This window comes from Oncorhynchus keta, chromosome 1 (genome assembly GCF_023373465.1).
Source record: "Oncorhynchus keta strain PuntledgeMale-10-30-2019 chromosome 1, Oket_V2, whole genome shotgun sequence".
Classification (NCBI taxonomy): domain Eukaryota; kingdom Metazoa; phylum Chordata; class Actinopteri; order Salmoniformes; family Salmonidae; genus Oncorhynchus; species Oncorhynchus keta.
Window position 1 is genome coordinate 50,883,013 of NC_068421.1, and position 27,166 is coordinate 50,910,178.

At 44.7% G+C, this 27,166-nt stretch overlaps 1 protein-coding gene across 4 annotated transcripts in view; it reads left to right on the forward strand.

Annotated features, from left to right (window-relative positions):
* The first annotated feature begins 2,806 nt into the window (after positions 1 to 2,806).
* The window catches only part of ccdc50a (coiled-coil domain containing 50a), a 33,021-nt gene continuing 8,661 nt past the window's right edge, over positions 2,807 to 27,166 (forward strand). The window contains exons 1-6 of one of the 4 annotated variants that reach the window (XM_052526846.1): positions 2,807 to 3,164; positions 11,214 to 11,276; positions 18,202 to 18,331; positions 21,845 to 21,935; positions 22,654 to 22,756; positions 26,096 to 27,067. In XM_052526846.1, the coding sequence (XP_052382806.1) occupies positions 3,116 to 3,164; positions 11,214 to 11,276; positions 18,202 to 18,331; positions 21,845 to 21,935; positions 22,654 to 22,756; positions 26,096 to 27,067 (1,408 nt within the window). In that variant the 5' untranslated portion in view covers positions 2,807 to 3,115. Of the gene's footprint in view, positions 3,165 to 11,213; positions 11,277 to 18,201; positions 18,332 to 19,701; positions 20,096 to 21,844; positions 21,936 to 22,653; positions 22,757 to 26,095; positions 27,068 to 27,166 lie in introns of those variants that run through there. The other 3 variants (XM_035775100.2, XM_035775117.2, XM_035775108.2) reach the window with 3 other exon arrangements.

The window sequence follows — 27,166 nt, forward strand, 5'->3', positions numbered from 1 at the left end:
AGAGTTCGAGTGAAGGTCAAGCAAATCATAGAGCAAGCAGACTGTTTTGCAATCATCTCTGATGGGTGGTCGAATGTTCATGGGCAAGGAATAATTAACTACATCATCTCCACCCCTCAACCAGTTTTCTACAAGAGCACAGACACAAGGGACAACAGACACACCGGTCTCTACATTGCAGATGAGCTGAAGGAAGGCATCAAGGACCTTGGGCCACAGAAGTTATTTGCACTGGTGACAGACAATGTTGTGAACATTAATGCTGCTTGGTCTAAAATATAGGAGTCCTACCCTCACATCACACCCATTGGCAGTGCTGTTCATGCATTGAATATCCTCTTCAAGGACATCATGGCACTGAAAACAATGGATACACTCTACAAGAGAGCCAAGGAAATGGTTAGGTATGTGAAGGGTCATCAAGTTATAGCAGCAATCTACCTCACCAAGCAAAGTGAGAAGAAAAAGAGCACCACATTGACGCTGCCCAGCAACACCTGTTTGGGTGGTGTTGTTGTCATCATGTGTGACAGTCTCCTGGAGGGGAAGGAGTCTCTCAAAGAAATAGCCATATCACAGTCTGCCGATATGGACAGCCCCATCAAGAGGATCCTCCTGGTATTTTGGGAGAAAGTGGTAAGGCAGCCTTAAACTCCTGAAACCTAGAGCAGTAGCCATTGCACGGACAGTGAAGATGAGGCCTCAGAGTCTGATGTCCATATTACCATTTGTAAATATATCCAATGCAAAAAAACATCAAAATTGAAATGGTATTAATATTAATTTGCATATATTTAATTTAATTCACATATATTCCCGTTAATTCCCACTGAAAGTTTCCACCTCTGAACCCTAATGGCTGCAGATGAGCTTTCCCTGAGGCGGTTGTGCAAACCCACAGATTCAACAGCTGTCAGGGTGGCTGGTCTCAGACGATCCTGCAAAAGATGCTGGCGTGGTTACACGTGGTCTGCGGTTGTGAAGCCGGTTGGACGTACTGCCAAATTCTACCAAGGCGGCTTATGGTAGAGAACTGAACATTCAATTATCTGGCAACAGCTCTGGTGGACGCTCCTGCAGTCAGATTTCCAATTGCACGCACCCTAAAAACTTGAGACATCTGTGGCATTGTGTTATGTGACAAAACTGCACAGTGACCTTTTATCGTCCCCAGCACAAGGCACACCTGTGTAATGATTATAGTTGAATCAGCTTCTTGATGTGCCACATCTGTCAGGTGGATGGATTATCTTGGCAAAGGAGAAATGCTCACTAACAGGGATGTAAACAAACATTTTAGAGAAATAAGCTTTTTGTGCTTATGCAACATTTCTGGGATGTTTTATTTCAGCTCATGAAACATGGGATCAACACTTCAGACGTTGCTTTTATATTTTTGTTCAGTGTAATGTAATTTACTTTAGGGAAAGCTTATCTTCCCCTAGTCTTATTGACAAGTTGCCTACGCAGTGGCAATTTTAGTATGTACATCTAGGTGGGGCAAACTCCCCAAAAATGTTTTTATATGCATTCCAGCAAAGCCACTACACAACACTAAACAATACATTAACTGCACTATAGCGGTGACAAACGGTGGCCACAAACTGTTAGGACCTACATAAAGCTGTCCTAAGCAACAACAAAAAAAGAGACCATTTTTGTATGCAGCTTTATTAACTCAATGATTTGTATTATTTTTTTTTTTACATTGTTTGCAAACTGATGTGAGACACGTATTAATGCGAAAATAACATGCGAAACCGGCAACCCCACAAACAGTAACATTATTGTTATTAGGCCTACACTTGTGGCCTAAATTGTTGTCCACGCACGCATCCGTCTGGGCCACTCATCCTCCCTTGTCTGGAGCTTCTCTGTAAACGGGTCATCTCTGTATTCCTGTCGCAAGACCAACTGGTTGATGCTTATTTATAAAACCCTCTTAGGCCTCACTTCCACTATATGAGATACCTACAGCAGCCCTCATAATCCACATACAACACCCGTTCTGCCAGTCACATTCTGTCAAAGGTCCCCAAAGCACACACATCCCCGGGTTGCTTCTCTTTTCAGTTCGCTGCAGCTAGCGACTGGAACGAGCTGTAAGGAAACACTCAAACGGGACAGTTCTATCTCGATCGCTTCATTCAAATACTAAATCATAGTTGTGGTTGCTTCACGTGATATATTGTTGTCTCTACCTTCTTGCCCTTTGTGCTGTTGTCTGGGCCCAATAAAGTGTGTACCATATTTTGTGCTGCTGCCATGTTGTGTTTCTACCATGTTGTCATGTTGTGTTGCTACCTTTGCTGTGTTGTCATGCGTTGCTGCCATGGTATGTTGTCGTCTTAGGTCTATCGTTATGTAGTGTTGTGGTGTCTGTCTTGTCCTATACTTTTATTTTGAATCCCAGCCCCCATCCCACAATAAGCAGGCCGTGATTGTAAATAAGAATGCGTTCTTAAAACGTTTGCCTAGTTAAATAAAGGTTAAAAAAAAATACATTCAATTATCAGCCATGACCAATTGTAATTGTTCCCTTCAAACCTTAAAAATTTGGATCATATGCCACCCGGTTTCCTGTCAACTGGCACATTTTTCATGTTAAATAATGGTGGTTATAACCTATCGTTTTTTGGGGCACGTTGTAATAATTGTGATAGGCTTACGTTTTGCCCGTACCGTGCCGCATGACTTTTACTCCTGATATACAGCCAGGGATGTAATAGTGGTTATGATTGTGTAATTGTGTGTGTGTATGTTGAGCGAACGCAATATCTCCTCTATTCTCTCTTTCATCCCTTACATATTTAACCGTGAATGATTTGGCCCGCCTGCTATCCGTAGCTGGACTCTTTTCATTTCTTCCTTCCCTCAGCTAGCTAGCTCGCTAATCAAACCCACAGCTGCAGAACGGAGGAAGACGGGAGGCTCGCTCACCAAATCTGACTGGATAGCCACAGTGCCGACAAGGATCAAAGGGACACCCGTAATGTTAGTACCGGAATCACCAATGGTTTTTATGACAACAGACGGTCAGACTCTGCTCTGGTAACCTTCGGCACATCGCGGAAGCATAATTCAACGGGAACGGCTTTGACACGTCGCTGACAACATGGCTGAGTTTCCCATCGATCAAAACAAACTGCCTGGAGTAAAAGAAGGTAACGTTTGCTGGCGAGCGTGATCTATTCAACGTTCATCTGTAGAACTAGCCTCGTGTTTAGACCTACTTGTGACCAGGTAGTTGTTTTCCACATTTCAGGTGTCAAGTGCGTGCATCTGTTTGTTTTGTTAGCCAGTTAATAACGTTACAGTACTAGTACTGATGTTATGAGGGCATCAGTAATGTTACTGTTCGAATCCATGCGTGCCAGTGTAACTAGCTAACGTTCGTTATGTTTTATTTGCTATCTAGCCTGGTGCAGATTTTTTTTTTTTTTTTACTGTATCCGGGATTATTTATAAAGCTACTGTAGGTATCCCCCGTTGTTAGCGTGAGCTTTTAGCTGCCTGCCTGGCAGCCAGCCTAGCTAGCAGATTGTGACGCGGGCTAATGTGACGCTCCATTAGGGCAGGATAGGTACTGTTTGGCGTAACGCGGAGTATTTTCGACCAACCATATTAACTTGGCGATAGTGTCTTCATTCTCGATTTGGCCAAACACGTATCTTCTGAAATGCGTATGTCCAGTTGCAGGTGGTTCGTTTTTTGAATTTAGAAAATGTTCTGTTAATAAAATAAAGATAAAACATAAATTATCTAGATTTTCATCTCTCCATTAAGTAGCTAATACAACAATGCGCCCTCTTGTCTATTTCAAATATTCTCTCATTGCTCTAGAGTAGACAGATGAGTGTCACCATGACATGCAGCGTTTGGGGTGGACTCACCTTTGTCTTTTTTTTTCTTCTTCTATGGTGGCGGTCCGCAAACAAACGTTTAAGGTACATGCCGCCACCTACTGTGCTGCAGTGTGTGGTCAATCACGGTTACATTAGCTCTACATTGATATACACTCAGTGGCCAGTTTACACAAATGGTTTGCTCCTACAGATCATAGGTGGCTGTGGCTTGCTATATAAAGCAGGCATCGAGGCATTCAGTTACTGTTCGATTGAACGTTCACGTGTGCAAAACGAGTGACTTAAGGAACTTTGAGCGTGGTATGATTGTCAGTGCCCGGTGCAGTAGTTTCAGTATCACAGAAATGGCTGGCCTCCTGGTCTTTTCATGCACAGGTGTCTACGGTTTACCGGGAATGGTGTAACAAACCAAAAACATCCAGTCCTGTGGGAGCGAAAACAGCTTGTTGATGAGAGAGGTCGATGGAGAGTGGCAAGAATCATGCAATCTAACAGGTGGGCCACACAGGCAAATAACTCGCAGTACAACAGTGGTGTGCAGAACAGCATCCTGGAACACATAACTTGTTTGTCCTTGTGGGTTGTTGCAGCAGACAACCACACGAGGTTCCACTCCTATCAGTTAAAAACAAGAAGAGGCTCCAGTGGGCACGCTATCACCAACACTGAACAATTGAGGAGTGGGAAAAACATTGCCTGGTCTGACGAATTCCGGATTCCTGTTGTGTCATGCTAATGGAAAAGTCAGGAAGTGGAGTAAGCGGCTTGAGTCCATGGCCCCATCCTGCGTGGTGTCAACGTGTGGGGAATGTTTTCCTGGCACACGTGAGGTCCCTTGATACCTATTGAGCAATGTTTGGACGTTACAGCATATCTGTAGCTGTTCTGGACGCAAAGGGGGGTCCGACCCCGGTACCAGATGGGTGTACCTAATAAACTGTGTGAATGTGAGCTCAAAGTATTTGGACAGTGACACATTATTGTTGTTGTTCTGACTCTGTACTCCAGCACTTTGGATTTGAAATGATACAAGGACTGTGAAGTTAAAGTGCAGACTCCGCTTTAATTTGAGGGTATTTTCATCCATATCGGGTGAACCGATTTTTAGGGGACCAAAAGTATTGGGACAAATTCACAAGTATAAACAAGTTAAGTATTTGTTCACATATTCCTAGCACTGCAATGACTACATTAAGCTTGTGACTGTACAAACTTGGTGGATGCATTTGCTGTTTGTTTTGGTTGTGTATTTTGTGCCCAGTAGAAATTAATGGTAAATAATGTATCATTTGAGTCTAATAATAGAATGTTTCTAAAAATGTCTACATTAATGTGGATGCTACCACGATAATTCTGAGTTAATTAATCATGAATAATGAGTGCGAAAGTTACAGACCCACAAATATCATACCACCAAGACATGCTAACCTCTCACCATTACAAAAGTTTATTCGAGTTCAGTCGCAAAAACCGCCAAGCGCTATAATGAAACTGGCTCTCATGAGGACTGCCACAGGAAAGGAAGACCCAGAGTTACCTCTGAAGCAAAGGATTAGTTCATTCGAGTTACCAGCATCAGAAATTGCAGGCCAAATAAATGCTTCAGAGGTCAAGTAACAGACACATCTCAACATCAACTGTTCAGAGGAGACTGAGTGAATCAGGCCTTCATGGTAGAAATGCTGCAAAGAAACCACTACTAAAGAACACCAATAAGAAGAGACTTGCTTGGGCCAAGAATTCTACAGCGATACTCCATCCCATCAGGGTTGCGCTTAGTGGGACTATAATTTGTTTTTCAACAGGACAATGACCCAACACACCTTCAGGCTGTGTAAGGGCTATTTGACCAAGGAGAGTAGAGTGCTGCATCAGATGACCTGGCCTCCACAATCACCTGACCTCACCCCAATTGCGATGATTTGGAATGAGTTGGACCGCAGAGTGAAGGAAAAGCAGCGAACAAGTGTTCAGCATGTGTGGGAACTCCAAGACTGTTGGAAAAGCATTCCAGGTGAAGCTGGTTGAGAGAATGCCAAAAGTGCGTAAAGGGTAGCTACTTTGGAAAAAATCTCAAATATATTTTGATTTGTTTAACGCTTTTTGGTTACTACATGATTCCATAGGTGTTATTTCATAGTTTTGATGTCTTCACTATTATTCTACAATGTAGAAACATTTTTAAAAAATAAAGAAAAACCCTTGAATGAGTAGGTGTGTCCAAACTTTTGACTGGTACTGTGTATATATATACCTAAATCCCACCTGTCTCAGTCATTAAGAATATTTGAAATAAAGATGGACAAGTGTAAATGGATTCCTTGGGACCTCCCAACTCTGCCATCACCCCTGTTGAAGTTGACATTTAAAACGGTTAAGGATTATGGTTGAGCGTTAAGTACAGTGTTATTCAAACTTTTTCAGCGAGGGCCCCATTTTGTTTTCTACCAGAATGTCTGTTGACGCCCATGTTTATAAAAAAATAAAAATAAAAACTATGAAAAGAAGCCAATAAATACTTTTTTCAAAATAGTAAAAAAAAAAAAAAAAGTCTCATGTTGTATGTTGTCTCATACAATCTGTTCTCTTAATTTTTTTGTTCCCCCGCAACCCTTCGAGATCATGACCCCGACTTTGAATAGCACTGGGTTAGGTTTTAGGGTAGGGACGGCCGAAGGATCCCGGGTTAACACTAGCCTAGACAAGATGGCAGCATACACAGTGTTGAATTACTTCATGGAGAAAACATCTCATTTATTTTAATAGTGGTATGTTGACAGAAATATTCCATGTCAGTGTGCAAAACAATCCCAATGTTTCCTCAAAATGACCTAAATGTTATTCAGAAATGGAGTGGTGGAGAAATCTGAAAGCACTACCTCTTCCCTAAAACAATAGTACGTTACAGCTGCTGTGTGGCCACTGGACAGATCCCAGGTTGGATATCTCATGCACGTTTCCTGTTCCTCTGCATGTTTTCAATCTGATCGGAATGGAGAAGTGTAACGAACTCTTCCTGCGTGTGCAAAACAGCTGCTCCAATCCAACTCCGTGGAATATTTGAGATGCTGGTCTAGAAAAGTGCATGATGGGAGAACGTGCCTTTCCACTGCTCTGCGGCTGTCTCCATAGCACCATCCACGTGATTCATTATGGTCATCGGAGATGGTTCCATCCCTCCCCCAACCCCCATTGGTTAATCTCTCGGTTTATAGATGACAAGGATTCATATTCACAGGGCAAAAAATCACTTATTTACACCCTCAGTTAGCCCACACAGTTTCTTTCAAAACTAGACCTAAGTGCTGCTAGACGTGCAACTTCTGCACATTTCGGTGTAGAAAACATCTGAACTTGTGATCTGGTGATAAAATTAGGCTAGACGTCAGCCACCCACTGCCAGTAGCAGATGGGAACATGGTTAATTACACATTTATAATCACAGCTTACTTGTATCCTCTAACATAGTCACAGTGCAGGGAGAAAAGATGTCCACCACAGATAAACAGAAGGGGCTTAAGTACAGTTTACCCGGCTTATGAAACACATGTGAATGTTCCTCAGCAAACATTGGCTGTGCTTCACCCTGAGAATGTTCGAGATCAAAACAGACCCTACGGTAGCAAAGCTCTGCACAGGTCTATTGGACGCACGGCGTTAAAATGCAAAAAGATATTAGCACGTAGTAAGTAGTATAGTAGTAAGTATATGTCATTTAGCAGACGCATTTATCCAAAGCGACTTACAGTCATGTGTGCATACATTCTACGTATGGGTGGTCCCGGGGATCGAACCCACTACCCTGGCGTTACAAGCGCCATGCTCTACCAACTGAGCTACAGAAGGACCGTTTTGAATCATCATTTGCTTGCTGAACGTCGACTGATTTGAGATCGCTGGTGCATACAGTTGTATGAAAGGGATTTAGAACGTTCCATGCAGTTGATTGGCTGTTCAGTAGGGCCTAATGCCAAATTATGGTTTGTTTGCTAGGACAGACTTTTCGGGATTAGGGTTTGCCTACGTAATCTGTCTGATTTCCCCCTCCCCCTCAATGATTTAAAAATAATGCCGGTAATCATATGAATATCCATATCAGCATTACTGATAACACTAGCGACCGTCAGTCAAATTCTTGTTCAAGTTCTGCACAAGGGAAAACAGGCTACAGTGCATGTCTTCCAAAGACACCCACCTGTCGGACATTTAGGATGTGTCTCAAATGGGACCATATTCCCTACATCGGGGTTCCCCAACTGGCCCGTGTGCATAATTTTTTATTTGTCGCCGCCCTTAAATGTTATGTTGGACATAACTTAAACACCAGAAAATCAGCTCCAAGTAATTTTAATAGGGCTGTGATGGTAATTGAATAACGTGTAACAGACAGTTATGGATGAAGACCATCGTGAAAATTTAAAATAGCCGTCAAAACCATTAATATATAATTTATTTTATCCTAAAATGAATGTAGACCTTTTCACGTAGATAAACTTGACCTAATAACAGGAGTGTTTACTAATGATTTATAAGCAATTTTGCTAGAGGAGTCTTAATTTTTTAAAATAACATTTCTACATTTCCTTCTTTCCAACTGTCCTTTGATGCTGAAGCAGATAATCCGCCAGATTTCCAGGGGTGTTGGCGTGCTATAGGCTATGAGCGCTATAGGCATGTCGGAGCGAAAACCAAGCCGTGAGGTTTGAAGGAATTGTTCGTAGAGCTCCGAGACAGGATTTTGTCGAGGCACTGATCTGGGGAAGGGTACTTAAAAATGTCTGCAGCATTGGAGGTCCCTGAGAACACAGTGGCCTCTTCATTCTTAAATGGAATAAGTTTGGATACACCATGACTCTTCCTAGAGCCAAACTGAGCAATTGGTGGAGAAGGGCCTTGGTCAGGGAGGTGACCAAGAACCCTATGGTCACTTTGACAGAGCTCCAGAGTTCCTCTGTGGAGATGGGAGAACCTTCCAGAAGGACAACCATCTCTGCAGCACTCCACCAATTAGGCCTTCTATGGTAGTGGCTAGACGGAAGCCACTCCTCAGTAAAAAGGCACATGACAGCCCGCTTGGAGTTTGCCAAAAGGCACCTAAAGGACTCTCAGACCATGAGAAACAAGATTCTCTGGTCTAATGAAACCAAGATTGAACTCGTTGGCCTGAATGCCAAGCGTCTCATCTGGAGGAAACCTGGCACCATCCCTACAGTGAAGCGTGGTGGCAGCATCTTGCTGAGGGGATGTTTTTCAGTGTCAGCAACTGGGATACTCGTCAGGATCGAGGGAAAGCTGAACGGAGCAAAGTACAGAGATCCTTGATTAGTGCTCAGGGCCTTGGACGAAGGTTCACCATCCAACAGGACAACGACCCTAAGCACACAGCCAAGACAACGCAGGAGTGGCTTTGGGACAAGTCTCAGAATGTCCTTGTGGTCCAGCCAGAGCCCGGACTTGAACCCGATCGAACATCTCTGGAGAGACCTGAAAATAGCTGTGCAGCGACGCTCCCAATCCAACCTGACAGAGCTTGAGACGATCTGCAGAGAAGAATGGGAGAAACACCCCAAATACAGGTGTGCCAAGCTTGTCGCGTCATACCCAAGAAGACTTGGCGCTGCCAAAGGTGCTTCACCAAAGTACTGAATAATTATGTAAAAGTGATATTAGTAAATTAGCAAACATTTCTAAACTATTTGTGCTTTGTCATTATGGGCTATTGTGTGTAGATTGAGGGGTTATTTTTTTCTTCATCAATTTTAGAATAAGGCAGAAATGTAACAATGTGGTAAAAGTCAAGGAGTCAGAATACTTTCCGAAGGCACTGTATGTTTGGGTCAATTTGAAGTCTACAAATTATTTTAGTATGTTCCAGTCCCCTGACCATCCGCTCAAGACAAAAATCGTCCTGCAGCTGAATCTAGTTGTCTTCCTACATAGTGTACTACTTTTGACCAGAGCCCCATGGGCCCCGTTTTAAAAATAATAATATATAAGTAGTGCACTAATATAGGGAGTACGGTGCAAATCAGGACGCAGCCCTAGATTTCCTCCATTAGTTCCACTCTCTCTCTTTTCTACCCCTGTGATTCTGCTTGTTCTCCATCTGATTTGCCTTAAACAGTGGCACTTTGCTGTTTCACAACTGCTTTGCCTCAGTCTGACGGTCTGAATGGTTTTTGTTAGCCTTCCGCTGACTATTTGTTTGGAAGCTGCTGCTTCCCTCCTCTTCCCCCATAAGCTCATTTTAAACTGTTTGCATGTCCTCTGCAAAAAACGGCTGAATGTGTGCCAGATACTGCCAATAACAAGAGCATTGCTATTCTGATTGAGTGACATGTAGGAAGGTTCAGCATAAGACACTTTTGACTTTGCCATGCTGCTGTGCATTGGATGTGAGCCTATTAGTGTCTCGCTACTGTGACTTTCATGTTCTTAGAAGATTTGATAAGTTGTTACTGGTTTTCCTGTGCGTTCTTCAGTATTTTGATGTATTGTAAAAATAAAAATATATATATATTTTTTTTAAATACTTTGATTTACCACAGCAAGCTTAGGCTATACGGCTCAGAAAAGGGATGCGCGGAGCCTAATTCAAAATGAGCTACGCTGTTGACTCAAACCAAAATCTTGGTGACGCCGCTTGCTCAACCACAGTTCTACTTCATGCTGTTCTCTTTATTTATATTTATTTATTATTTATTTATTTATTATATATTTATTTATGTCTTTCAGGGGCCCTGCTTGAGACCGTCTAGTTTAGCTTTTATTTTATTTGATCTTATTTTTTTTTTTGCTCTTATCTGGCAGATAACACTTGTAGTGCAGCAATCATCCTTTTTGGCCACAAAGCAGACAAGGACTTCCTCTCTGTCGGCATTGTGTGATCATTCCAATGGCCTTGCCACTGCTCCATTTCATGCTGTAGTTTAGTCACAATAGCCTCCATCTGATTAGCTTAAGGTTAAACTGAAGGAGCTTGTTTTTAGTCTTGCGTGCTCTGTTCAAGTTTCCTGCCCTTGATTGGGGCGACTGTTCAGTGTTTTCTGTAGTAGAACATCATGTGTAGGCGGGCACAATGTCTCAAATGTTCTGTGTCATAGAACACCACCAAAAACTGTTTTTCAAAAGGCCCTTTGGTGCGTTTTTTCTGTAAGTCCTTCAGCTGTATCGCAAAACAAGAACTTTTGTTGCAGCAGGAATGTGTTGTCTATTTTCACTACAAAAGTTAATTTTTAAAGTTTATCTATTTTTTTTAAAATTATAATTTACATTTTTTTATTTTATTTTTTAAATAAACCTTCAGAAGAGCTCCCTAACCTTGTGTTCCTGTCTCTCTGTCTACAGTGTGTCGAGACTTTGCTGTGCTGGAGGACCACTGCCTGGCCCATAATCTCCAGGAGCAGGAAAGTAAGTACACTACCACTACACTTCAGGTTGACCTGGACATCCGCTTCTCCCGCCCATCCCTTATGGTTTCAGCTTGTCCTGGCTGTTCCCAAAGCAGAGCTCTCAGTGCAACAGAGAACAGACCCCTATTTTCGAATGTGTCAAGTAAAGGCGGAGTGCTTTGGGCTGGGATCTGGGCTGGGCATTATTTGACTTTTAAGTCTGGATGCAGACAGTCGGCTTCATGCACATTTGAAATCTCATTTACGTCAAAGCCATTTACAATATATTGTCCATAATAGCCGCAACTATTTCATGCAAACTGCTCCTCCGGTCTAGAAAAAGCACTTTGAGCTTCCTTTGCAGCATATTTTATATGAAGTATTCCAAGCTCCCATTTGTCTTCTTTACGAGAATACAGACTCTCAATTTTTTCCCAAATATTTCGAATTTAGAGGTCTAATGAATCCACAAGTTTTCCCTCTGAAAATCTGTCACGTCTGACAGCGTAATGCGCAGCGTCAGTGGAAGCAAGGCAGTAAGCAGCCATAAAACACAAGCCTAGCCACAGTGTGCTTCACCCAGCAGGCTTGGCACTGCAGGACTCCTGCTAGGCTGCAACCACAACAATAGCACTTTGGGGGCTTTGGTGTGTGTTAGTGGGCTTGATGTTTGCACACTGTGTCTGGATCACATTAATGCCCATCTACTGTAGGACAACAACACAGTCTAGTCTGGGTGGACGTTAAGGCCAGCACAATCAGATTAGCAGGGATTGCGATGTCATCGGACGGGGACGTCTCATCCGCTTCAATCGCTCCGATGCGGGCAGTGCAGGAGCATCATGGCAAAAACTGAAAGACTGGCCAATAGTTTCTACCCTCAGAACATTGGGCTACCTTCTCCCCCCTGCTACTCCCCCTATGGACATTCCCCCAATACGGACATCCCCCCCGAAAAAACACACACTCACTGTCAACTTGCCCCCACACAAATGACAATCACTATTGTAGTTGTTAATATGTATATATTTTTTTTACTTCACTCAATGATCATGCTGATTGTTCCCCCTATGGTCATTCCAGCCCTGCAACATTCTTGACTCTACCACAAGGAAATGTTTTATTTATTTGTTTTTATTCATCACGGCCACAGTTGTTGTTATGTACAGTTCATTTGGAAAGTATTCAGACCCCTTGACTTTTCCCCCACATTTTGTTACATTACAGCCTTATTCTAAAATGGTTTATTTTCCTCATACATCTACATACACTACCCTATAATGACAAAGCAAAAACAGGTTTTTAGAAATTTGTGCAAATGTATACAAATATAAACCAGAAATATTACGTTTACATAAGTATTCAGACCCTTTACTCAGTACTTTGTTGAAGCACCTTCGGCAGCGATCACAGCCATGAGTCTTCTTGGGTATGACGCTACAAGCTTGGAACACCTGCATTTGGGGAGTTTCTCCCATTCCTCTCTTCAGATCCTCTCAAGCTCTGTCAGGTTGGAAGGGGAGCGTCGCTGCACAACTATTTTCAGGTTTCTCCAGAGATATTAGATTGGGTTCAAGTCTGGGCTCTGGCTGGGCCACTCGAGGACATTCAGAGACTTGTCCCAAAGCCACTCCTGACTGTGTGCTTAGGGTCGTTGTCCTGTTGGAAGGTGAAACTTTACCTCAGTCTGAGGTCCTGAGCGCTCTGGAGCAGGTTTTCATCAAGGATTTCTCTGTACTTTGCTTTGTTCATCTTTGCCTCAATCCTGACTAGTCTCCCAGTCCCTGCATCTGAAAAACATCCCCACAGCATGATGCTGTCACCACCATGCTTCACCGTAGGGATGGTTTGCCAGGTTTTTTCCAGACGTGACACTTGGCAATCAGGCCAAATAGTTCAATCTTGGTTTCATCAGACCAGAGAATCTTGTTTCTCATGGTCTGAGAGACTTTAGGTGCCTTTTGTCAAACTCCAAACAGGCTGTCATGTGCCCTTTACTGAGGAGTGGTTTCAGTCTGGCCACAACTATAAAGGTCTGTAAGGTGGAGTGCTGCAGAGATGGTTGTCCTTCTGGAAGGTTCTCCCATCTCCACAGAGGAACTCTGTAGCCATGTCAGCGTGACCATCGGGTTCTTGGTCACATCCCTGACCAAGGCCCTTCTCCCCCAATTGCTCAGTTTGGCAGAGCGGCCAGCTCTAGGAAGAGTCTTGGTGGTTCCAACCAAACTTCTTCCATTTAAGAATGATGGAGGCCACTGTGCTCTTGGGGACCTTCAATGTTGCAGACATTTTTTTGGTACCCTTCCCCAGATCTGTTCCGACACAATCCTGTCTCGGAGCTCTACGGACAGTTCTTTCGACCTCATTGCTTGGTTTCTGCTCTGACATGCACTGTCAACTGTGGGACCTTGTATAGACAGGTGTGCTTTCCCAAATCATGTCCAATCAAATTAAATTACCACAGGTGGACTCCACTCAAGCTGTAGAAAGATCAAGGATGATCAATGGAAACAGGATGCACCTGAACTCAATTTCGAAGCTCATAGCAAAGGGTCTGAATACTTATGTAAATAAAATTATTTAATTTGTAAAAAATTGCTAACATTTCTAAAAACCTGTTTTCACTTTGTCATTACGGGGTATTGTGTGTAGATGGAGGGGGGCAATTTTAATCCAATTTAGATTAAGGCTGTAATGTAACAAAATGTAGAAAGAGTCAAGGGGTCGGAATACTTTCTGAATGCACTGTATATAGTGCTATTTTATATTGTTTTTATTACCATTTTCATTATTATATTTCACTTGCACTGCATGTTGTTGAAGCCTAAGATTTTCACTGTTCCCTGCAATCACACCTGCAAACCCTGTACATGTGACTATTAAACTGAATCTCATAGGACTCTTCAACTTGTCCTGAGAAACCAAATTCTTGCCTGCGTGTTTGATTTTTAGATGAATGTGTCATCTTTGACATTTCAGTTTCTTTATGTCTGCCCTTGGGTGTGTACTTGTCTGTGTGTGTCTAATCATAATTAGGCTGTGAATGTGTGTCGTTCATTTTTCAGTGTCGCCCTTTTTTCCCACACAGAAACCTAGGCTTTGAGTGAAATTATCTGACTGTAAGCACTGTCATTGGCTGCCTCCCACTATTCATTAGGCCCTGAGGTGAAAAAGTCACCCTTCCCAGAATAGATTAAAGTCCAGGCCAGACATAACTACTACTTCCTACTTACTTCCACAAATAAACATTATCCCCCAGATGGCCGGGGATTACAGCCCTCGTGTCCCTCAGTAGAGCTGGGAAATATGGACAAAAATCCATATTGTGATAAATTGCCTGGAATTGATTCGATAACGGTAAGTTTCTAACAATGTGCACCTCAGTTTAAAACATAATAACATCCTTTAAACTCATGGCCGGCCCGCTCATTTAGGCAGGATTAGGCGGCCGCAGATATCGTATATGGTAGAAAGAGTATGTGGCCTTTTCTGTAGCCTACATTTATCTCCAGCCTGTATGACAATGTAATGAGACGGACACTTTTTTTTACATCATGGAGGTTTCTCCGCTCAAATAGCCTGACCTAAATAAATAGTGCCCAATCAACAAACAACATATCCCAAAAACAGGACAGGGCAAAGTAAAATGTACAATATGGAATGGACAATCGGGCTACTCAAAACTGCTGTCCATGCGTTTCATCCCGTGTCATTTAGTTTGTATCTGCAAATGTTTTACAAGCTGATCTTAGCGAAAAAGAAAGCGCTTCTGCATTTCCCGCTATGTAATCACATTACAAATAGGCGCAGGATAACTCCTGATAAAGTTGGGTAGCTGACGTTCCGCCAATTTGATTAGTTACAGGAATCAGGACTAATAAAGCCATTTACAACGGCCTGTTTTACAGAGGGCCTAATATGGACGGGCATTGAGGAAATTCCATAACAGGCTGACAAGGTAGTCTACACCCCAGGAAGCACGGTCCGTAGGCAATGTTTTTTGTTGTTGTGTGTGTTTAGGCCTACCACAGATGGACAATCCTAAAATTACATTTCACGCAACACTGTGGGGCAACTCCAGTCCTCTCGGGCCTAATTGGTGTCACATATAAAAGCGTCTGCTAAATGGCATATATTATATTATTATTATTATTACATATTTGCCCCAGTTAACACATCTGACACCAATAATGAACTAATCATGATCTTCAGTTTAGAATGCAATTAGTTTCATCAGCTGTTTTGATTAGGGATGGGGGGGAGTTACACCACTCTGGCCCCCGAGGTCCGGAGTTTCCTATCCCTGCTGTAGGCTATACCTCAGTAATCACGGACCGATGCTGACATCTTTTTGGGTCTTATCTGGACTGGCCTTCTTTTTGGGGGGGCGGCAGTCGGGACCAGCCTTGATTTCCAGTCCAGACCGAATCTGGAACAGTCAGACATTATTTTTTGTTCATATTTTGTCTGGTCTGGACCAGCCTTGATTTGGCCCAAACATGGACATCTATAAATGACTTATTTTCAACTTTCATTCAGAACAGAAAATTAACTTCATTAAAACTTCTAGAAAATACATATTGAACCGAGCTTCAACGTTTGGAAAAATACATATTTTAGACGTCTTTTCAACGCCATTTTGCTTACGGGGACTATTCTTGTAGGGGCAGGCAATTTTTGGTCTTGCTTAGAGTGACAGTATGGCCAGGACCGGCCCTGTTTAAACTACTACGACGACAACCGACGACGATGGTTGTAGCCATCAATTGCCCCATTTAACAATCACACATATTAGCAAACTTATTTCATTTCAAACGGAACTCGACTATTGTAATGAACCATATCCGCAAAATGTCTGCGATGAGTGATCTGTATGTTTGGTGTCAATCATTTTCGGTTTATCGTCCCAGCGCTATCCCTCAACCACAGCTACTCCCAGGAAAAGTCCAGGGAGATTTTTAAGATCTATGGATCTGGACCTCTTGACTATTTAGTTGGGAGCCCATTGCTTTCCCAGTGCCCAAGGAGGACAGAATGTAGCACTCCAGCAATAATGTCTTTCAATCTGTAAAGTTGCAAAAAAAAAAAAAAAGTATTTTCAACCCAAACTTTATCTTGTAAGAGAAATTCTACACTGGATGATAGGACGTCCGTTATCCATCCATACCTCAATCTGAAGAGCCTATGGATTCTGTTTGGGTTGGTCCTTGTATCAGTCCTCCGCCCTCTACTGCTATAGTGCGTCACGACAGGGCGTGTCCCCTCTTTGCCACAGCAACCGTTCTGGTTTTAGCAGCCAGTCCGTCTGCGTGTTCCTTTGTCCTGGAGGTCACTGGGAATTACTCTTACACAGCCTGGCTGTCCTCTACATTGCACAGTGTCATCCTCACTCTAACTAACAGATGGCTACTGCCCCACGACCAGCTCTGCTTAACCAAAACATTTGGCATATTTGCATCTGCTGCGAGAGAGGAACTCTAACAACGGTTATTTTGACTCGGAAGGCCTCGAGGAGGGATTGTTGCACGCAAGGCGTGGTTCACTCAGAAGAACTGCCGAGTGCATGGCTGTCATGGTAGGATATAGGGCCTACTGCTTTAAAACCCTGGTAGAACAGTCATGCACCAAAAGACATGAATGGCCTTGGGTTGAGATAATAAATAGGCTGCATTCAGAAAGCATCCGTCATGCCTCTTAACCCAGGCAGAAGCCAGATGGGCCAGCTAGGCCTGACATTTAGTCTCTCCATCACATTAGTCCTATAAACTTAAGCTTTGTTTATGCCTCTGAATGAGTCCACTTTTCATTGTCCAGCATCACTGTCCCATGCGTTCTTTGTCAATTGTCCAATGCTGTCTGGTCCTCTTGGATGCCAGCCACAGAACTGGACAAAGTAGCCCATACAGAAACTCCTTTTCCCAGGCTACGCTGTGTATAGACTTAAGCTAGTTGTAGTGTCTTAGACCAGAATGTGGCCCACTGATTAGGAGGATATCAGATCTCTCAAGTTGAGTTAACAAGAAGCCTTTATCCTGTGTTCTTTAGAAATTCAAGATAACAGCAAACTGGTTTTACCCCGGAGGAAAAAAATAGTATTGAACGTCACAATATATTTTGTTCTCTGTTGTCGTGTGTTTGCCCTAAAAAAAACAGAGGCACCGTAAACCCACCACACAATCGATCAGCATTGTCCTAAAAATCGATGTCAGTCTATTTCTCTGTGATTCACTGCTTCCCATCTTGTCACCTCACCAACTTCATGGAGCCTCTAGTAAATGGTGATGTAATTTGGTCTTTTTCACATGAAGCCTACGAGTGAATCAAATAGCCAGTCCAGTGGAGCTGAATGAGTAGCAAAGGAGTGAGCGACGCTCCTTCACGCGTTTTGGGCTGGGAGTGCGTCGGCAACGAGGATTTCGAGCCTGCCCTGTTCGAGTCCACGGCCCTGTCTCGTCACGTGCAGCCACTCACAGCCTTGGAATTGGCAGCTCCTCAAGTTGATCCAAGCGAGCTAGTTCGTCATAGCCAAGCTCAGTGAGCCAAAGTGTCAGTGTTTTTTTCCCCCCCTCTCGTCTCATCCACAGAGTGAACTCTAAAACAGCCATTCTACTCCTCAAAATGTATACCCAAACTGTTCGCTAAATAAACACACTCAACTCCAAGTACTTGCGTCCCAGTCCTGCGGTTTAAAAGGCACCAAAACAAATAAACCCGAGGCTTGTGACTGACGTCGTCCATCTTGTTCCTCAGCGTTGCAATTTGGCCAGATGAACTGACTGTCTGTCTCAAATGGCACCTTATTCCCTACATAGTGCACTACCTTTGACCAGAGGGTGCTGTTTGGGGAGGCAGCTTGCGAGAGCAATTAGTGTTCATGCCTTGATTGTGTACTAGTCAGCATGGTGTTTGTTGATTAAAAAAAAAAAAAAAATTGTCCTTTGCAGTCGAGAGCCACTTGGCATCCAACGTCCACAAGAGCCGTCTGGTGCAGCAGGACGTAGCGTTGGCCAAGCAGCTGCAGGAGGAGGAGGACCGGAGGGCCCAGGCCAAGGCCAAGAGACAACACCGGGACATGTGAGTGACACAGATACTATTATAAACCGGGTAGTTTGGGTCTTGGATGCAGATTGGCTGAAAGCTGTGGTATATCAGACATTATAAACTGGGTGGTTCCAGCCTTGAATGCTGATTTGGCTGACAGCCATGGTATACCATGCATTCGGAAAGTATTCAGACCCCTTGACATTTTCACATTTTGTTACGTTACAGCCTTATTCTAAAATTGATTACATTTTTTTCCCATCAATCTACACAAACTATCCCATAATGACAAAGCAAAAAGTTTTATTTTGTAAACGTATATAATAAAATGAAAAAAAATATCACATTTACATAAGTATTCAGACTCAGTACTTTGTTGAAGCACATTTGACAGCAATTACAGCGTCAAGTCTTCTTGGGTATGATGCTTGGCACACTTGTATTTGGGGTGTTTCTCCCATTCTTCTCTGCAAATCCTCTTAAGCTCTGTCAGGTTGGATGGGGAGCGTCGCTGCACAGCTATTTTCAGGTCTCTCCAGAGATGTTCGATCGGGTTTGTCAGGGCTCTGGCTGGGCCACTCAAGAACATTCTGGGACTTGTCCCGAAGCCACTCCTGCATTTTCATGGCTGTGTGCTTAGGGTCATTGTCCTGTTGGAAGGTGAACCAGGTTTTCGTCAAAGAGCTTGCTGTACTTTACATCTTTCCTCCAGTCCCTGCTGCTGAAAAACATCCCCACAGCATGATGCTGCCACTACCATGCTTCACTGTAGGGATGGTGCCAGGTTCCTTCCAGACGAAATAGTTCTATCTTGGTTTCATCAGACCAGAGAATCTTGTTTCTCATGGTCAGAGTCCTTTAGGTTCCTTTTGGCAAACTCCAATTTGAATGTCATGCCTTTTACTGAGGAGTGGCTTCTGTCTGGGCTACTCTACCATAAAGGCCTGATTGGTGGAGTGCTGCAGAGATGGATGTCCTGAGGTCTACTGTCAGTGCCTTCAACCTCACGGCTTGAATTTTTCCCACACATGCACTGTCAACTGTGGAACCTTTTTATATAGACAGGTATGTGCCTTTCCAAATCATGTCCAATCAATTGAATTTACCGCAGCTGGACTCCAATCAAGTTGTTGAAACGTCTCAAGGATCGTCAATGGCAACAGGATGCACCTGAGCTCAATTTCGAGTCTCATAGCAAAGGGTTCTGAGTAATTGTTTAAATAAGGTATCTGTTTTTTTTATTTCTAATACATTTCCAAACATTTCTAAAAATGTGTTTTTGCTTTGTCATTATGAGGTATTGTGTAGACTGATGAGGAAATGTTTTTCTTTAATCCATTTTAGAAATAGGCTGTAACGTCACAAAATGTGGAAAAGGCAAAGGGGTCTGAATACTTTCCTAATGCACTGTATATCAGACGGTATACCAACGGTGTGACACGTTTATTTTTACAGCCCTAATTACATTGGTAACCAGTTTATATAGCAATCAAGCACCTCTGTGTTGTTCCTGAGAACAGCCCTTAGCTGTGGTACATTGGCCATACACCACACCTCGTGCTTTACTGCTTAAATATGCCACACCCCCTCGGGCCTTATTGCTTAATTATATATCATTCGACCATGGACTCTACTACGACCATAACACGGCAGCAGACATTTGGGTGTCAAATGTAGGAAAACGCACTCGCATCCACACAAACTACTGCTATCTTAACCTAGCCGAAGGTTCTAGAGACACTCCTAGAGAACCATGATCTAACCCACACATGAACGCTAAAGTCCTAGATGCCACCGGTACGTATGAATCGCACACATACTGTATTATACACACCGTTTACATGATGCTAAACACCGAGCCACAGCCACATTTTATTGTGTCAGATGTGGAAGAAAGTGCTCCACTTTCTTTTTTTTCGTGCCAAATATGCTGGCTCATGCCGCAGTGAAAGTTGTGCTCCGAAGTGAGTCTTCCTCACACGCTCACTAGCAGCAGGGCAGCGCCCCCAAGAGAGAGGCCAGATGCTCTGCCGCACATACAGCCCGGCTAATGCTGCTTGGCATGCTGGGAGCTCCTGCTGCCATCTTCTCTGCCTTTGCCCAGTGTGTGTGTCTGTCTGTCCCTCTGTCCCTCTCGCCCCCCCACTTTTTCACCTTTTTTTTGTAGGCTGTTTTGTAGTGATGTGGGATAAAATCGATAGTTACCTAACATATTATTTTTATACCGGATATTTTTTTTTACACGCAATATGTTTTGCGCTATTTGGCTGTACCTGCACCAAAACTAGTATTTTTCTTTCATCAGCACTTTTCTTATTTCCACAACAAATCAAATCAAAACGAGTTCTCTCATGGCTCTCTTGTCCCTCTGCAGCAGACACGTGGTGAGCAACATGTTTAGAATGTCGAATCGCAGTAAAATCACAGTAGCGAATCACAACACGTATAGAATCGCAATCCATATCATATCGGCATCTTTAAGTATCGCAATAATATCGTATCGTGAAGTCCCTGGCAATTCCCAGGCCTATTGTCTCGCTCGCTCTCTTACCCCATGCCTCGCTTAGCTCCTTTAGCCACACGGCTAGCTGTGGGTGTTTGAGGGGATGGCCTCTCAACGTCACTGCTGGCTTCGAGAGGGTGATCTGGGGGAGAGCACGCCACAGGTGCTGGTAATACAATTTTTTGGGGGGGCCCCGCAGCCCGGCTGCCACCTCGGCAGTGTAATTCATAGCATCTATTTCCAATATGTGCATTTCAAGCAGGGTACCTGAAATTGAAATAGGAGCCGTTTTCTGAAGTTCAAATGGAAGTCTATTAATTTTGGTAATGCACGTATACTGTTATTGGTAGTCTCCACTGTTTTCAAAGGGAGCAGGCATTATAAAACAGAAAAGAAAATGGCCTACATATTTACACACACGCGCAGGTCATTGGAGTGGAGGCTATATGCGTGACAGATCGGTAGCGAAGACGTCCCATCTGCCTAATCTCGGACCCGACGTCGTCTGCCCTGGCACCCTGAGCCAACACGGCTACAGTTCAACGTGTTAACGATCGCAGCCCGACTGTGTTAGCCTAGCTGTCGCCGCCACATTGTGACAGGTCTCCTCACCGCTTTACAACACGGGATAAATCTGTCTTTCTTAATCCTGAACAGGCTGAGAGGAAACGGAGAGACGCTATCGAGGTCGCGCTTGATTAGTCAATCAAATCGATTGTGTTATTTTTTTTTTTTTTTACATCCGCAAATGTCCAAGTGCTTCTACAGAAACCCGGCCTAAAACCCCAGACAGCAAGCAATGCAGATATAGAAGCACCTAGCGTCCTTGTTGTGTTCTGTGAAAGCCCTTGTTTTTGCCACTAGTGTTATGGAGTGGGATAGTGTGGACAAGATACAAATAGCCCTACTATCCATACAAGAACTTTGGGCAGGGTACAGGTTTTGGGGTAGTTGACTGTTCTGTATTTGCTTCTAATGTTGTCTCCTTGTCTCCGACACACACACACACACACACACACACACACACACACACACACACCTAGAGAGCGCAGCGACAATGAGATTGCCCAGGAGATACAGGAGGAATTGGTTCGACAGGCGGAGCAGCAGCGCAAGCAGGAGGAGAAGGATGCGGTAAGTGACACTACACCCACACCCAATCAACAGCTCTGGGGTGAAGTGTCCCTAGGTACAGATCTAGGACCAGCTTCCCCCTTTCCCCAATCCTAACTATTAACCGTTAGTGGGTGAAATGCTAAACTGACCCAAGATCAGGGTCTAGGGGAAGCGTCAACCTGCACCCAATCAACATGGGTGCACCTCCTCAATCCTACCCCTACTGTAGTATCGACGGGTCACCACAGGCGGGTCACCGGATTGGCCTATTCAAATCCACTGCTGGTGTTACACCCTGTACTTGTTTATTACACTTTACTGTTAGTAAAGCATGTCTAGCCTAATGGTGACCTCCTTGGCACCCGAACTGGGTTCAAATACTATTTTGAGTCATTGGAAATACTTCATATGTGCTTGATTTTTTTTTTTTTTAGCTTACCTACTTCAATGCAACCAATAGAATAGTCCCAAAACGTCACCCTGCCCATCCGGCGCTAGCCCCGGCAGGCTAAAGCAAACGCTGAAAGGTTTCAAATAGGCCTGTATTTGAATCCAGGTCTGACTGGCACTGTGCAGGTACAGGGCCATACTAAAGATTCCTCATAGGCTACTTCTTCAAACCTTTTCATTTGTAATCCTCAGTGAAAAGCAGCTCATCTGTGTGAGAAATCCAGGATAAAAATAACAAGCGAGGTGTCAGCAGTTTTGAAGGTGTTTTGTTTTTGTGTGTTTCCAGGCCATTGCTCGTAAGCTGCAGGAGAAGGAGATGAAAGAGGAGAGGAAGCGACAGAAGCAGCTGGAGGCCAACTTTGAGGAGGAGTACTACGAGGATAAAGGAGGTGGGTCGAGCGCCCCCTGTCTGTTTCAGGGATCTAGGATTCTATTCCTCTGTTGTTGGATAGAGGGGTACGGTTGGGGTGAGAGTGGCCGGGGTACGGTTGGGGTGAGAGTGGCCGGGTACGGTTGGGGTGAGAGTGGCCGGGGTACGGTTGGGGTGAGAGTGGCCGGGGTACGGTTGGGGTGAGAGTGGCTGGGGTATGTGCACACACGCAGTCATTCACACATGCGTGTGTGTCAGGGTGGGTCATTATGGCGAGGGGTGGATTGGAAAGGTCATACAGTGTGTGTGTGTTGGTCAGGGATGGAGATGCACGAGGTGTGTGTGGAGAGGTGCGTGAGTTACTGTAGGGTTGATCTTTCAGACGAGGATTTAGGAGGGCTGTTTCATAGTTGACCTTGAGGGTGCGTACTGCGTAGGTACTAAGGTAGAGAAAAAAAAGGAGTCGTTTGTCATCGCTCGCTTTCTCTCTTGCACACACACACACACACACACACACACACACACACACACACACACACAGTGGTTTTGCTCCTTAGTGAGCCGAGACAGTGCTTTGCAGGGCTGGAGAACAGCTTTGACTTGACAGCAGCAATAAGGCTCCATTTTAAACAGTTAGAAGCTTGCTGTCAGAATAATCAAGAGACTTGAAGGGTCTTTTTGGCAGTTAATGTTTGTCATAGTAGGTTCCAGCCTCCTCATCCCCCTGCCTTAAAAACAGTAAGACATTTGTCGTTAAATCATTTTAATATGTCTCATTGGGAAGTGTTGGTGGGTATTTTACCTTATTCACTGAAGCCTTAGTGGTGGAAGCTCTTTCAGGCCTCATAGCTAGAGGCACAGGTGTGTGTGTGTGTGTGTAGGGGGTATTTTTAATTGGTTTCTTTAATGTTCTTCAACGCGCTGTAAAACCCACCTTCCTCCGCAGCTGGCGCGCCCGCGCACACACACACACAGTGGGGTCCGGTAGGCTGAGGTTTTCCTGCAGGCCCAGCCCCACCTAGCTACTTTTATTTAGACAGAAGACAAGGATGAATATTTGCCCAGGACCGCTCTCTATTTCACCTAACGACTGGATTAAATCTTCAAAGTGATTTATTTTTATTTTTAAAGGAACAGAGAGTATATTCAGGGATTTCGTTCTAATCTACACAAAGCTACGGCTGTGGTTACACTATGTAGGTTAGGTGTGGACGACACACACACACACACACACACACACACACACACACAGGTTTTCCCTCCGTCTCTGTGTTGACATGAACAGGGTTGAAGGGACGGTCACTGCTGTCTCGTCTTTCCACACGGATCTCTACTTTCCTGTATCCACAAACCGTCTCAGAGTTGTCGTGCTGATCTTTTTTTACGATTTAGATTACATGGACAGGAGGGAGACCTGATCCTAGATCAGCACTCCTGCTCTGAGATGCTTTGTGAGTATGGGCCAAGAACTAAAGCCTCATATGCAGTACTACCCTGTGTGTGTACATGCTGTCTGGCTGAGCATTTTAAATCTCAAATATCCATACATACATACACACACACACTCTGCCATGTCTTATCTCTGGCAGGTCGTGTGATTGGCTGCCCCTCTCAGGAAGTGAGGAAAGGAGGGGGCGCTGCCATGTTTGTCTTAATCCTCCAAATCGGGAGAGAAACGGTTGGTTTAATGCTCAGCCTCTTCTACGCAGATAAGCCATTGGAAAGAGAGGAGGGGAGAGAAGTGGGAAGGGAGGGAGAGGAGACCGAGGAAGGAAGGAAGACGAGATATCCAGGCTTTGCCTCAGTTTTTTTTTTTTTTTAATTAAGCCACAGAAATAGGCTAGAGAATCATTTCCAAAATGTTGCGTTTTAGAGCATGACAACTGCTCACCTTTTTCGGGATACTCTGTACCGACTTAGTTGGCTAATACATCTTCGGCAGATGACTGTGACCACAAAGTAGGCTCGATCCTCAAGCCACCATTGGAGAGCAGCCCAGGCTGAGGGCGTAACTTTTGTTTTTTCAACGATGACTTCACTTCAGTGTCGTTTTAAGGAAACATTAGGACTTTAAAATGTGTTTTAACGTAGGTTTGTACATTCCCTCGCCTCGCTCTCGTTTCAAAAGTTAAACATAAACAGTCGTTTCAGTTGACGAGATTAGCTTCAGCAACAGCTGCAGGATGGCCGACATTCCATTCAGCTGACGACAGGCTTTTTTTGGCCGGCGACCCCCACCATATAAAAAAGTGATGTAATCAAAGGCCGTTGTTTACTTTTTTGGGGGGGTGGGGGGAGGGCGGGGCTATGACTGTATTACAAATCGGTCTGACTACTTTTGACAGTATTTCAATCTGAAGGAAGTATGGTTTGAAGTGACTGAAATGGATCAGAAAGGGAAGTTCCCGATGGTCATCAGGCAATCATTTTGTGTGATATTCCGTGTAGAAAAGAACAGCGTCGTTGATTGTTCTTTTTCCTCCTGTCTGATATCCGTGCCTGGTCTTGTCCGTGCTGCCCTGCGCGGCTTGAGGGGAAACGGTCTTATCTTTCAGTGATGGGGCCATAATATTTTGTCGCTTAAAATGTTCAGCAGATAGCCACGTGTAGGAAGAAAACAGAAACCGATCTGCTTGTTGCAACCTCATTTGGCGGGTACTGGTTCTTTGAACCAAGCATGAATTGTATTTATATATTTTTGTTCAAATCAGATTACCTCCCCCCACCCAATAATCATCTGATTATTATTTTTATAGCTTTAAAAAAGCTGTTCAATTTCAAGTGCCTCCGACCACAGCTCAATACGAACGAAGCTATTGATTTTTGCATCTCTCCGGTACGACGCACTCCAAAAGGTTTGTCTGTCAAATGCCACGTATTGCTATGTCCATATTTTTCCATTGCTTTCTCGTGGATGTCACTCACTGATTGTCATAACATGAATGCCTGCATGTCATCCCTTCTCCCTGCCTGAGGTGCTTGGAGCAGTAGCTTGGTTTTTACCTCGGCTATAGATGTACGGAGATCGGCTAACCTCCGTGTTGGCTTCAAACTTCCCATGATAATAACATCCCACTCTGCATTCTAACTTGGATCCGATTGTCTGGGAATAATTGGAGCCAAAATGGCACCCGTTTAATTATCAAACTTAAGTTTGCCGAAACTGTACGAAATATCCATGGCTCAACATTTTAAACATGCTCCATGATGGACCCTCACGGTCCTTACATGCAGGTGCTGTGACTTAACTAACCCTGTGTGTTCACTAACTAACCCAGTGTTTGCTCACATCTGCCATTGTCTTGTCCCATCCATCCATGTCTTCCTTCCACATCGACCCCCCCTCCCCTCGGCCCAGCCACCCGAGCCCCTCTGGACCTGGATGACAAACCCAGGCGACCTGGTTCAAACTCCCACTCCCCCGAGTCGCATCCCCTTACCCCAGGCTCACGACGCGACCTCTCCCCCGAGTATGTTTCTTTTGAGCCTAGCAGGACCAGATACGACTCTGTGGAGCCTAGCACCAGTGGACGTTCCAGGTCCCCCGAGCACCATTTAGAGAGTAGAGGAGGGAGTAGTAGGGTCAAGCATGGAGACCCATACCCAGAGGACCACCTCTCCAATAGCAGGGGGAAACGTGGGGACAGTTACCCAGACTACCACCACCCCACCGAGGGTAGAAGTAAAGGGAAGGGGGACCAGAGGGGCCGAGACCCCCAGGGGTCCCAGTCCACCTTCTACCCAGACAGCCGTGAGCCCAGGAGACACAGAGAGGAGAGAGGGGATGAGGGAGAGCGGGTGGTGAGGAGGAAGGAGAGGCCCAGCCGGCCGCCCCCGCAGTCCCACAACCCTGTGGAGAGAGACGAGGCTTGGGAGAGAAAAAGAGAGTGTGAGAAAGACCGGCAAAGAGAACCCAGGAGAGACGAGGAGAGGGAGAGAGACGCACCAAGACACGAGGAGAGATCGCGAGGCGGACAGAGACATGGGCTGCGATCGCAAGACCAAGAGCATGGCCGAGACAAACACAGAGAAAAAGACAGACGCCGAGAGAGAACCAAGAGCAGGGAGCGAGGTCTTGATGAAGACTATTACGAGCCCATACCCAGCAGCCGGGCCTGGACTGTTGGTGGGGTGGAGGGCCCTGGGGATGAGTGGGGGCCCATGGCCAGGCTCCACTCTGGCCCCAGTGAGCTGTGTGAGGAGGAGGAGGCCAGAAGGAGCCCCTGCCCTGGCGTGATGAGGGGGGAGAGGAGAGGTCACAGGGACCCTGGGGAGGGGCCCAGCATGGGCACGGAGCGCTCCTACACGCACCCCGCTCCCAGGGAGCCAGGTACGGCGCCGCGCCGGGCCCACGGTCAACAGTGTGTTGTGTGTGCATGTGCAGCCTTGATTGGCCCATTGCTGGGAGCTGCTGGTGGTGGTTTTGGCT